Source organism: Penicillium mononematosum (assembly GCF_028829835.1).
Source record: "Penicillium mononematosum strain IBT 11891 chromosome Unknown utg000005l:1.0-9366267.0:1.0-9372171.0, whole genome shotgun sequence".
NCBI classification, from domain to species: domain Eukaryota; kingdom Fungi; phylum Ascomycota; class Eurotiomycetes; order Eurotiales; family Aspergillaceae; genus Penicillium; species Penicillium mononematosum.
The window spans coordinates 8,863,552-8,876,354 of NW_026643275.1; the positions used below are offsets into that span (position 1 = coordinate 8,863,552).

General features: G+C 49.4%; 6 protein-coding genes across 6 annotated transcripts; 3 read left to right on the forward strand and 3 right to left on the reverse strand.

Annotated features, from left to right (window-relative positions):
• Nucleotides 1-125: 125 nt before the first annotated feature.
• N7519_011609 (GNAT family N-acetyltransferase) lies at nt 126-680 on the reverse strand (the record flags this gene model as incomplete). Its single annotated transcript, XM_057298382.1, has 1 exon — nt 126-680. The coding sequence occupies one exon, from the start codon at nt 678-680 to the stop codon at nt 126-128; it is 555 nt and encodes a 184-aa protein (XP_057146264.1).
• Nucleotides 681-1,278: 598 nt separating this feature from the next.
• Nucleotides 1,279-2,031, forward strand: N7519_011610 (uncharacterized protein; the record flags this gene model as incomplete). The annotated part of the gene is made up of 2 exons (XM_057298383.1): nt 1,279-1,831; nt 1,895-2,031. 2 exons carry the CDS (start codon nt 1,279-1,281, stop codon nt 2,029-2,031), a joined length of 690 nt encoding a protein of 229 aa, XP_057146265.1.
• Nucleotides 2,032-2,496: 465 nt separating this feature from the next.
• Nucleotides 2,497-4,299, reverse strand: N7519_011611 (uncharacterized protein; the record flags this gene model as incomplete). Its single annotated transcript, XM_057298384.1, has 1 exon — nt 2,497-4,299. One exon carries the CDS (start codon nt 4,297-4,299, stop codon nt 2,497-2,499), a length of 1,803 nt encoding a protein of 600 aa, XP_057146266.1.
• An 856-nt stretch (nt 4,300-5,155) lies between these two features.
• On the reverse strand, nt 5,156-6,396 carry N7519_011612 (SEC14 family lipid-binding protein; the record flags this gene model as incomplete). Its single annotated transcript, XM_057298385.1, has 4 exons — nt 5,156-5,524; nt 5,594-5,983; nt 6,037-6,178; nt 6,239-6,396. The coding sequence occupies 4 exons, from the start codon at nt 6,394-6,396 to the stop codon at nt 5,156-5,158; spliced, it is 1,059 nt and encodes a 352-aa protein (XP_057146267.1).
• A 767-nt stretch (nt 6,397-7,163) lies between these two features.
• Nucleotides 7,164-10,067, forward strand: N7519_011613 (uncharacterized protein; the record flags this gene model as incomplete). The annotated part of the gene is made up of 1 exon (XM_057298386.1): nt 7,164-10,067. One exon carries the CDS (start codon nt 7,164-7,166, stop codon nt 10,065-10,067), a length of 2,904 nt encoding a protein of 967 aa, XP_057146268.1.
• An 815-nt stretch (nt 10,068-10,882) lies between these two features.
• N7519_011614 (fungal specific transcription factor domain-containing protein) lies at nt 10,883-12,503 on the forward strand (the record flags this gene model as incomplete). The annotated part of the gene is made up of 5 exons (XM_057298387.1): nt 10,883-10,910; nt 11,072-11,140; nt 11,207-11,355; nt 11,416-11,784; nt 11,826-12,503. The coding sequence occupies 5 exons, from the start codon at nt 10,883-10,885 to the stop codon at nt 12,501-12,503; spliced, it is 1,293 nt and encodes a 430-aa protein (XP_057146269.1).
• Nucleotides 12,504-12,803: the final 300 nt, after the last annotated feature.

Genomic DNA, 12,803 nt, shown 5'->3' on the forward strand with positions numbered 1-12,803 from the left:
GCCTGCTTGCTCCCGAGGCTCGCAAATAGGAAAGTTCAACCGGCCCCCGGGTAGTTAGCATGTCGTAGCCAAGAACATAGATGGCGCTCGATACTTCTATATAGCCGGATGCACATATGACCGACTCATGTAGCTTGTTCAGCAGGTGCTATTCCCAGAACTTTCTCGAATTCAACAAGACAAAGATCGTTCGGCAACACCAGGCTCTCGAATTTCTCGCGAGGAAAGGGGGATGTTTCGCCCGTCATTTTGTATCCATGACGCGAATACCACGAGATAAGTTGCTTGCGATTCGAAAGGGTGTTTAATCCCAGCGTTGTAACACCCCAAGTCCGTTGGCAATAGTCTTCAGCGTATGCCAAGACCTGTCGCCCAATGCCGCCGCGCTGCTGGCTCGTATCAACGGCAAGCATGAAGAGACGAGCGTAGTTTGCATCGCGCTTAGATGTTCCGATTGAGCCGATAAGCGTGTCTTCATTGTTGGTTGCCATCAACACGACACTGTCCGGTTTGGTGATCATGGCCAGAACTTGTTGGACATCGAGGCGAAAGGCTGATGAGAGGCCTAGGTCATCTGTCCAGCCTTTCCTGCTGTCCTCGGTGCGGAACGCAGATTCCACCAATTGCTGAAGTTGAGCCGCATCGTCTTCGGTCGCGATACGAAAATTAAGGTCGTTCATTTTTGGCTGCAGAAATGTTCAAAGATTTCAATATGACACGTGTGAGTTCACGAATTCTAGAAGGAAAGTGTTGGTTTTAAATATCTTGCGAACGTACGGAGTAGTTAGTCCGAAATCGAGCCATGTAGTGACAAGGGCGTGAGGGTGGCTGAAAATCCCGCACAGGGCGTAATATTTGGGAGATGTTACGCTTCCTTTCCAAAGCACAGCTAATGAAAACTAAGATATTTTCAGATGGATAAAATAGTGAGAATCTAATCAAAGAAACCGCGGTCTAAAAAGGACCAAGAACACACTCCCGTCAGCGGCGCATGGTCTGAGGTTGACTCAGGGAACCCGGCCCTCTCATGTTCTAGTGGTGTATATTGATAGAAAACAATATGCGGGGGAATTAACAAAAGCAACCCGAGGTCTATATCGATATAGAAGGACGCGTTTTGACCGCGAGATGGAGTGCACACCTGGGCAGGCGGTGCCGAGATGCCCAGGTGTGTAATACGGATCACGTCATCCATCGACAGCCCCCAACATCCAGGCGCTTGGACCACATTCCTTTATGATTCCCTCTCAAGACAGTGCCAATATATCAACATCCACCATGACCACAGCAGCGGTATTCGGTTGCACAGGAGCAGTTGGCTCTCAGATCCTGGCTACACTCCTGGCATCAGACGCATTTTCAACAGTGAAGACTATCTCTAGGAGACTTCCAAATGCGAAGTCAGCTAAGCTCGAAGAACTCGAGGAATCCGATACCACAAAATGGGGAGGTATAATCTCATCTCTGTCCCCTAAGCCGTCAATGATTTTCAATGCGGTCGGTACTACGACAGCGGCAGCGGGCAGCATAAAGAATCAGTGGAAGATCGATCATGATTTATGCGTTGAGAACGCGCGAGCAGCTAAGGAAGCAGGCGTGAAGACGTACATCTATATTTCTAGTGGAGGAACTAGAAGCTTTCTCTGGGGCTGGGTTCCATACTCGAAGATGAAGGTTGGCGTCGAGGATGCTATCAAAGAGCTTGGCTTTGACAATGCTATCATCCTGAGACCGGGGATGATTATCGGAAGGGAGGAATCCAAGTCTTTTCTTTTGGAAAAGTTCGTCGAAGGCCTTCAGCGGCTGGGACAGGGTGTCCAGGATAAAGTTGGTATGACTGCTGATCAATGGACGAATGCTTCCAATATCCAGAGGGCTAACTCGGCGTGAGCAGGTCAAAACCAAGCCACTATTGGTAGAGCAGCTGTAGCAGCTGCTCGTATGGCTGAAGAGGGCAAAGCCCCGTCGAAATATTGGGTTCTGGAACAGGCTGATATTGTTAGGCTTGGTAGAGATGAGTGGAAGGAGTAGGGTGCGAGATCCTGGGGTACTGTGCTTTTTCTAATGTAAGAATCCTTTATGTGTAAAGAGGTTGTAATAAGACAATTAACGAAACGTAATCTATTTATGTACATCAGGCACTAGCCAAGAAAAGACATTGGCATGGTATCAGTAATCATCAGCAGGCAAAAGCAAATATGACATGAAACGAGGATATATTAGAGAATAGAAGGGGAGGAAAAGAATGACCGAAGTCTGGAAGAGCCAATGCCGCCGGGGTGGAAACATGGAGGCCAGTCCGAAAAGGACGAAGCCGAGAAAACTCAAGCAGTGCTTGTTGGGGATTTTTATGCCGAGGAGCCAAGGAATGACCCAGGCGAGATCACTTGCTTTCTACTATGAAAAGAGTCTGATGACCATGCCAGATGAACCGACCCTGGTAGCGACTCTGGAGGGTTGACCGCAGTACTGAGACCAATTTCTCGCTGGCCCTAATCAAGACATCTTGAGATCGTCGACGTAACCGAGGAATTCCCTCCGGTCATCGCAAATGCGGGCATACTCCAACAGAAGTCGGTATGTGTAGATTTCCATGTCCTCCCTTCGAAGGACTTTCTCTCCCCAAGCTTTCCCAGCGAGGGCAATCTTACGGGCTGCCTTGTCACGGCCGCCGAGGAAATAAGCCAATATTCCATAGATATCGATGTAGGTGGTATCCATGGGGACAAAGTGCACCCAAGGGATCAGTCTCGAGTCGTGCCACTCATTGTAGATGGTGGCTTTAATGGGAAGGGAAGTCGACAACATGAATCCCCGGTATCGGCCACTGAAGGAGTTCCCGTCAAGATCAGGCAGATATTTAAAGTTGTACATATCCTTCATTGCCATTCCAGGCGCGACCTCAAAGTACGGATCGAGATACGGACAAGTCGGGTCGGCTTCATTATAAGGCGTGCAAACCAGGTGATTGAAGCCCGCATCAGTATACTCCGAGAGAAGCTGGGGGATAAAACCGTCGCCCTTCAATTTGTAATCGGCATAGTTAGGAAGTCTGAAGTTGATACCGTGGCTTTGGTTCTTCTCAGCTTGAGCCACCGATGTTGCGTTCATCATCGACATGAATCGGTGGCGCTGGAAGCCTGTCCAGTTGGGCTCTCGAGCCCGGCCTCCAGTAGCAGCACCTCGCCATAAAGCCTTGTTTGTTTTCGATTCCCACGAACCACCGTGCTCCTTCTCCCCACCGGAATAATGGTCATTCTGTGCCCAGTACATCGCTGGGGGGAGGAGAATCTCATTGTTCATAGGAAGCTTGGACCCACCGAATAGTGGCATCAGGTTGTGCGAGGTTGAAACGGAGATTGGCTCAAGGAAGGTCCCATGCAACACTTGCATCTCTGGGCGCACACACGGATCCTTGGCCAGCGTATAGTTTGATACATAGCCGTGGTATGACATTCTCTCGAAGTTGTCATATTCCCAAGGAGGAGTACCGAAATCAACCATGGGCAAGGTGATGTTGCGTGCAGGGCTTCCGGGAGGGCAGCCAACCCGAGCCATCTCCCAGTAACCTCCCTCGCCGGGAACTGCAAACCCAGGATCATAAGGTTCCAGATCTTCCTCATCCCACTCAGTTAAAGACATGTATTCGTGGACAACACCGCTGGGCTTCATCATAACGCGATTTGCCTGCTCCTTTTGAACGTACTCATTGATTTCCTCCCAGGGGACAACGAGCCGAGTCTCATCCATGACATTAATTGGCATATCAAGATCGGGCAGTCCATCCTCCAATCTGGCGACCAGGTCAAACCACGAGTCCATCCAATTTCTTGGTTCATCGGTTTTCAATATTGCGGTTTTGTTCCGAACAGTGATACGGGTCGGTATGCTTCTAGCTTGTCGACGCAATTCCTTCGGTTCGAGAGCCCAGTATGGAGTCAAATCGTGATAGATCTGATCGAAGAATTCTTCAATGATCAACGAGTCTTTTGACTTGGCGAATTCATACCATTCTCCAAATCCAGGAGGAGGATGTCTTCCGCGGCGCGCTCGGTATTGATCTGCAGCGGTTTGAAGATCGTGCGCTTGCGTTCCCAAGAGTTCGTGTAGATCGGTCTCGGCGGTATCGATAAGAGCATCGATAGGGTGACTGCTGTTGTAGCCATTCCCTGCGTAGAAGATCGGGGACACTGAAGCCTCATGCCTGGGTAAGATCCAGATAAGGGCGAGGATGGAGAAGACTGCGAGCAGGGCGACTCGGCCTGCGCGCGAATTCAATGTCGTCATCATATGCGGCATCCTGAAAGCGGGTATGTCCTCAACAGTCTTCTTCAACTTGTGTGAATCTCGCCCGTGATAATCGCAAGCTGGCAGCTCGGTGCGATCATGCCGCCCCCTAGGACTGATTTCCCGGTGGTGGGTTACTAGCCTCGTGATGACCAGGGTTTAAGGTATAACGGATAAGGGGCGCACGGGTATAGGAAGTTCACTCATTCATATTCAAAAAAGGTCATTGATCAGGACAAGGACAAGAACAAGGAAAAGGAGGAGAGAGAGAAGCACAAGACAGAGAAGAGCGCAACCTCACTATCTGACGGGACATTTCATTATTTGCCTAACCGGAATAGGAAATTATGGTCCAAGAAAGCGTGGGCCATGTGGGTCCATCTGGTCATTTTAAGATAAAGATCGTCCACTCCGCCCGTGTCGAGTGGGGACCACATTCTTTCCAATTCTTATTTTATCTTATTTGATCCTATACCAATATGCTCTTCACAAGATATATTGGCAGTATAAGACATAGGATATATCCAGGCAGTAGGCAGAATGAAAGGTCAACCTTGGAGGTATGAAAATCACTACCATTGGACCCATTTAAATTGCCAAGGCGTGGTTGGACCTACGGTTACATGCCCAGGTGACCTCATAGTCAAGTCGTGACCGGTCTACTGATAAACTCAGTTTCTGGTTTCCAAATTTCTTTTTTTTTTTCTTTTTTAGTGCAGTCATCGATATCATTTCCCCCTTTATTGGTCTCCACAGGCCCTGCCCCAGAACTTCTTGCCCCAGGCAGTATATATGGCCTGAGGAATAAATGTCTGAGCGTCTATTCGCGTCTATTCTATCGGTCTCCAAAACAACCAATCAAGCGAAGCTATTGCCCCATTAGATCAAGTGTTGCGATCTTATCGCTTCTCACAGAGCCGGACTTGCTGCCAACAGCCAATGCAGTTCGTCTACCATCTGAATCTTGGGTCCATTTCAAAGGACCAGGAGGCAGAGATTTCGATGAACCTGAGTTCAAAAGCTGCTGGATATTATCGTCAAGATCTGGCAGCATTCCATGGGTGAATTGAAATTCACCACCAAATTTGGCTGGAATATTGGCATCGTCGATATACTCTCTGAGGGTAGGAAGGACCTCCGACTCCATGAGCACAACGATCTTTTCTGCAGTTCGAGGGTCGACCCAGGCCTTCAGGAACTTCCAAACAGTGCTATAATACGAGGGCGCATTGCATACCTGTTATAATCATCATTAGTAGGCGTCCATGGGTGCAATGTCGACAGGCCAAATAAACAAGCAACCTACAAAGATACGTTCAATGGTCTCTGGGTAACATGTTGATAACAGCCAACTGATCTCTTGGGCAAAGGACCGCAACCCCCATGCTTGCTTTATGCTCAGATTCGAGGCATCCACAACATAGATCGAATTGGTGACTGGACCTGACGGATTCGGCCTGTCCGTCATCATTGAGCAAAGCGGAAGGATGAACCGCACGAGATTGTCATAGTACACAGAGGCCAATTGTAACATGTCGGGCTTTGGTGGTTTATCATTTCCTGATTGGGAATATATCCAGCAACTGTTCTTGCGCGACGTTTCCCAGAGTGCAACGGTATCTCTGTCCAGATGATCCAGGTCGAACATGCAAATGGGCAGCCCTTTTTTGTCCCTACGACCAGACCAGTGGGGGTACTTGATGGGCATGTCAGTGTATACTAATACTCTCGGACTCAAGGGATACTCACAAATTGACGGGCTTGCTCGAAATCGGAAATGTCAACTGAATCGTAAAGTCTGAGGATGTGCTTCTTTTCGCGGAATTCACATGCCTCCTGGAACTCCTTGAGAGCACCATCGGGGTCAAATTGACGCGCGACTAGGAATCGTCTAGTGGGGTCAGCACCAACAGAAAACAAAACTGAAATTTGTATACATAACATAACGCACAGAAGGGTGGGAGGGTCTGATATGCCATCACAAAGGTCCCGGCTTTCCAGACTCTCAGGCCGGCTCAAGAACGCTTTTTCTTGAGTCGATTGTGTGAGTGCTTTGAATGAAGCCTCATGCTCAGACGGAATGCCGAAGTTTGGTTGAATAGCGGCCATGAGGAAAGAAATCCAAGGATATAACCTTGGAAGAATTCAAGAAGTTTCACAGTCCTGTCAATGAGGGTCTAGGCGACAATCTAAAGTTGCGAACCTGTTACGCGACCAGAGTGATCTGCAAGTGGACACATGTCAATACCCCGCGATGCGCCCGCCTAGCTTGGTCATTTGGGCATCCGCAGCTCACAGGAGGACTATAGCTCCCCAAGTGATTTCGAATATGGGCTACAACTTGCCTGTTGAATTGTGAACTGGTCCGAAACTGTCAATTGTGCGAGATGATGCGAGATGAGAAAACGACATAGTTGAAAATCCCAGGTGATTCTCTGTAAGTAATATGGTCTTCCAAGGTTGGTGCTTTTAACGCTAACCCTAATTCGGAAGTCCTACTATACAACATTTGATCTCCTGACTCCTGCCAAAACAACTTTGGAACATCAATTTCCGCCTTTGGCGGAGTATAGTTTGATGTTATATATGCCCACTTCTGTACGCAACGGATATAAAGCTAGACTGTGGACTCAATATTTCAGTTCGGAATACATCCAGTGTTGTGAACTCTTTGTGTTTTATCACTGGTTGTGATTCATGATAGCAACAAGGAACAACCTACCAACATACCTGGGTAGGTATTTACATGGAGGCGGTGAAATAACTACAGATGTATCTTAGTTTGACTGCTCAATTTGTTTCTTCCAATTGTCTGTCTTTCAAGTTGTTTCTTCCCAGTTGTTTCTTCCACGTTCACCCACGCCAGGTGTCCAGTCATGGCAGACCGATACACATACCTCAAGTACAAGCGTGACGAGAAACATATTTTCAATTGGATCATTCATACTTCTGACCATATTAACAAGAGTTTCCCTTCTGAGGCCCCAGTCGCTGCGAACACGACTAAGACGGCCCCCCTGGCAAGACTCAAGTCACTTTCGGCACTTATTGCGAAACATATCAACCCGATTCCCACCGACATACTTCGATTATTTAAGTCACTCATCGACGCCAGGAAAGAGACGCATGATTTTTTCCTGAGAGTCAAGGGCTTGGATCTAGATCCAGACATCCGAAGAAGCAATGAGTCACACGAGCATTGGATAAATGGCCTGATAGACGTTTTCAACGCTCTAGGAGGAGAGACCTGGCAGTCAGGGAGCCAATTCGATCCTGACGCACCTAATGAGGACGATCGCCAGACGAAAGAAAGGGGAGAAGGTGGAACTGAAGAAATCGATGGTGACGCACCTAATGAAGACAAGGAGCAAAGTATCTTCGAGAACAAATTTTCGGCTCTGAGCCTGGATAGCCAGATGAAAGAAGGCGGAGAAAGTGGAAAGGAAGAAAGTGATGAGGGTGCCAACCTTGCCGGATCTGCCACCCCTGCTGCATCCAGACGGCGGAAGCGGAATAAACGAGGGCGCAAGGCGAAGGGCAAAAGAAGGTCGGCCGACACTGGCTCTACCACTTCCGATCTGCAGGATGTTCCCCTGGAGAGTTATCGCATCATTGAGGATGAATCTGGCATGGTCACAGACTACTTGATGGCTGTATACTCATTGGCCAGCCAGTTGGTGGATCTCCGTCATTACCTACAGGTTGTCTGGCGTTGGGTAGCTTATCGGGACTTGAACAGTGTTGTTGCTGCAAATCTATGCAACGTGGCAATTGGGATGATCAGGGACGCCCAATCTCAGATCTTCATTGATTTTCCTGACCGCGACTCTTTCCATACCATCATGAAGACTCTCACAGGTGGAGACCCTGAGAAGGCCCAAGGCCAGTTCCGTATGCGAGTTCCGCGACAAAAGCAGGATGGAACAGGTGATATGTCGCTGGAACTGGATATCGACGTGAAGGAACACTTTCTGTTAGACTCCTATCAGAACCTATGCGACTTTGTCACCGACTATCAGGCAACGCGCACCGGCAAGCCTACCAAGGGTATGCTCAAAATCATCCGGAATTGGGATCCCATGTTAGACCTTCAAAGAGCAACCGAAAAGCAGCGCTTGAAGTGGCGCCGAGCGTACACCATCAATTGGCTATACGACTTGGTCAATGTCTTTTCCTCAGTTGTCGTTCAGCAACAGACACTCGAGGGACAGCACACTCCTCTTGAAACGGTTGATTGGTCTAGGGACGGACCTTGGAGCGAACATCGGCGCTTATTCGGCATTAACGACTTCGCTGGCGATATCACACATCTCGCAGTACAACAGCCCGGGACAGATTTTCGGTCAAAGATCCTTCCTCACCATGTCTTCCAGCTGCAGTCCATCGTTGACTCCCTTGCTGTGTCTCGCGGCTGGACAGTTGATATCCTCGAGGGCCATGACCTGAATGACCCTGCTTCTGAGTTTCGGCCTCGGAGAGATATCGATCTCTTCATGGGTCGTGAATCAGAGTCCGGCAAGGGCTTTTGCCAATCCGTGGATGTACTGACTATGATTTTCGATCAAAATCCTATGCTTGGTGGAGACCAGAACACCGCTTCACTCAAAGAAAAGCTGATAGCACTTCGACAGGACTTCGTCAACTGGCTCGGGGAAACCAAGAATACTTATGGCTTAAATTCACGGTTTTCTAACACAAACAGCAATGGCCTATGGGAATACTCTCCGTTCCTCTGTGGTGCAGGGCTATCGGAAGCACTTGAATTGGCATACGGCATGGGTATGCTTCTCTGGGACAAAGTCCCTGAGCCGATGTGCGTCCTTCGTCTACACAAAATGTTGGTCCGGAAACGCCTGATCAGACGGCCAGTACTTCTGTGGAGTGCCCTCGAGTCTTTTTTCCAGGATTCGTCTGAATTTGCCGAGGCCATCAATACTCGGATTGGTGGGCCCAACGCTCATCGCGGCTCTCCCCGAAATCGGCCACAAAGGCAACAGCTCTCCCGAAATGTGACGAATATGACCGAACTGTTAGATCCCAGTGTTAATCGCTTTTTCAGAACTAAGTCTTTACTGCAAGTCTACCGGGGTGCAAACTGGATCCCAGATCGCATTCCGGATGAAGACATCCCCCTTCCCACGTGTCTAGCGTGGATCCGTTTGACCGAGACTGGGAAAACCAGGGATCGCGCCACAGGTGAAGTTACCCTAGCAGATACAGACCTAGTCAGGCGTGCCAGATCAGGTGGATTGAGTGACAAAGAGATCATCAGATCATCATCAACGTCTATTCTGTTAGATCAACCTGATGTGTCCGAAATGACGAGCACCTCCCAGCCCACTATACCCGAGGAATACCCGTTCGGTCCGGCTGGAGGTCCTATCAAACACGATATTAGCCTTCCTACGTACTTAAACCTTCTCAAGCGCGATCTCATCGCGGACGTCTGCGGCAGAATGAGGCCGCTATCCAGCCTGAACTACAATTCGGTCCTCGTGCACTGCTATTGGATGTTTTTGAAGATAGAAGAAAGGCTACAGGCTTGTTACAACCAAACATGGCAACAGGCTTATTTAGGGGAATCCGGATTGACGCAGCGGGGATCACTTACCATGGCAGCTTTGGGAGGGAAAGATCCGGAGTGTCTGGAAATCATTGCAGGCGTATTTGAGGAGCAAAGACCCGGATTCATGGACCATATCTACTGGGACACTCTGTTGGACAGTGACGACGAGCGGGAAATCGTTGCACCTGAGGGCAACAAAGCTCTAAGTTCCTAGGTTCTTGCATGATCATGTAAAGGATGTGACTAGTTCCTGTTTGTTAGATGTAGGCCTATAAAAGGCTTGTTTCTTTGGCTACTTTGAATGACCATGGATTTCTTCTTGTTCTTCTTCTCTTTCCCTTAGATGGTAGTAGCCTCCTCAAACAGGAACCCTGGTTTCTTTGTCGGGGATGAACGGTTCAAGTTCCTTCTAGTCGGTTTACCACCGAAAGGTTGTGACTCGGTGCGGAACGGGCCGGGCCCGGCCTGCGCATTCTCGAGATCGGTCTCGCATAAGCTATGCGAGGTCCCGAGTCCCGGAAGTCCCACAAAACACGAGCAGATCAGCAGTTGTAGTTCAGATTTATACAGTAAAACATGCTGATAACAAAATAAATGAGACATATGGAAATAGTCTTCGTAAAAACTCGCATACATTATATATATATGTCTGGTCTAGGTGTAAATTTACTCACCAAAAAGGGCCGTAATATCGCGGTGCTTCTATACCTATAGTATCCTCACCTATGGCAGCCTCTCGTGTTTTTAGCTAGACATAGAGCATCATAATTGACAAATTTCACCCCAAGAGAGTTACCGCTACTCCTGGAGAGTGACCTGAGAGATGGACCGACATCCGAGAGGCCCACATCAGGCTTGGTCGCTCGCCCTCCACTTCTCCAGCCCTCCTTCACATCCAGCTCTACATCCTGCTCAATCCCCCTATCTTGCGCGTCTAGCATCTATTTTGGGATTCCTCAGGATAACCAGGAACTCTCTGTTCTGCCTAATAGATACTTTTCTACACCGGCAGCTACGAACTGCAACACAATGCCTGAAAACTCCTCATCTGCACTAGGTCTATCATTATCACATATAGAAGTACGGACCTGCAACCTGTGTCGTTAGCGCAGAGTCAAATGCGACCGCCAGGTCCCACAATGCTCCAACTGTCTGTGGTCCGAAAATAAATGTGTCTACCCGCCCGGTCAGGGCAGGGCGCCTAAGAGACCACTACAGAGCTGGACCCCCGGATCCCTGAACGTCTGTCCCGCCTTGAGGGTATCATCAAACAATTTGGTGTAGCTGGTAGGGTCTATAAAAACCAAGCCCTTTATTGCTCTTGCCAAGCCGCTGCTGACAATGAAACGTCAGCCCAGGAGAATCATCAGGCTCAAGAAACCTCCCACGCTCGAGAAGCGAGCGAGACCCATCCGTTCGATCTAGACTTCAGTCGTCTCAAAGTTGACGAGTCCAAAAGCTACTACGTAAATAATGCCCTTTGGGTCACATTGTCCAATGAGGTACTCTTGGAAGTCCCTATTTCAGTCGTTGCATCTTATATATTAACGCGGCGGTGTTAGGTTGAGGAACTCCGTGACCTCTTATTTGAGCGCGCGAGCGAAGACAATGTCCGGGATCCGACACTATCAACACATTTCTCGCATTATTTATCCACCAACAGTACTGCCGCCAGCTGTCCTCCCTCCCAGTTGGGGCTGAATGCTGCCATCTTCGGTTATCGGGCCATTACCTCCGCTCTCCAGAATTTCCACCCTTCATTGACCCAGGCTGTCACACTTTTCGCCGCATTCACAGAGAATGTTGCGCCACTAGTCCGCATCTTCCGCATGCCTACTTTGACACATGTCTACTGGGACGCAATTGCTTCTCTTGACTCTCTTGATAAGCATACCGAGACCCTCATCTTTTCTACTCACTACTCGGCCGTGGTTAGTCTTCTCCGGAACAGTGTCTTGACATCCTCCATAAGTCACGTGAAGCGGCCCTAGAGAGGTACCGGTTCGCCGTAGAACAAGCACTCGCCCGCGGTAACCTGCTCAACACCCAGAGAATGATCATGCTACAGGCGGCAGTGCTCTTCTTATCCGCATTACCTAACAAGGACGACTCGCGCGCGGCCTGGTCGCTGACATGGCTCATCTACCATATCGCACGAACCATGGGTCTGCACCGTGACGGGACGGTGCTCGGGCTCAAACCCTTCGAGACGGAATTCCCCGAAACGCCTGAAAGCATCGGCCAGTTAGAGCGCAACATGCGCGACGAGCTCTTCCAAAATTCCATCCAGATATTAGAAGTATCGGACATGCTTCTAACAAACAAAGACATTATGAAATGGAGCTGGAATTCAACGACATACATCCAGTGGGCCGCAATGGCATTTGTACTTTCCGAGTTATGCGCCCGGTCCCGCTCTCCCGAGTGCCATCGCGCATTGGACTGCGTGACGACCGTGTACGACGCATGGAAAGTCAGCGGTGATCAAGAAGACGAGAGCCGTCTCGCCCTCTGGCGGCCGATCAGGCGGCTCATGGCCAAGGCCCGCTACCTGAGTATGCATCGTTGCCTTGTTGACACGGATGCATCGACTGGAAATTCCCCAAAGATGTCGGACTCGGGCCTATGTGACCACGCTCGCTTAGAGTAGTTGTTCAGCGAAAGTAGCCAACCCGAGTAGGCGAGTGGGGTCTCGCTGTCTCGCATAGTCGCATAACGTCGGTACTATGTCGGGTGTTCGCATTAGAAATAGGCACCGAGTGGTCCTGGACGGGCCGCCCCGGACTTACCCGCCGGTGCCCAATCGCAAGGTCTCCCAAGGTCGGGCGGGTCCATGCCCACCCCGGGATCTCATCTATAGTTCACGCTCTTTGAAGCTTTCCAAGGTTTATGCTGGACCAACCTCGGGATGTTATTCTTTGTCTTACAGATTCATGCGCCGCTTAGCTGC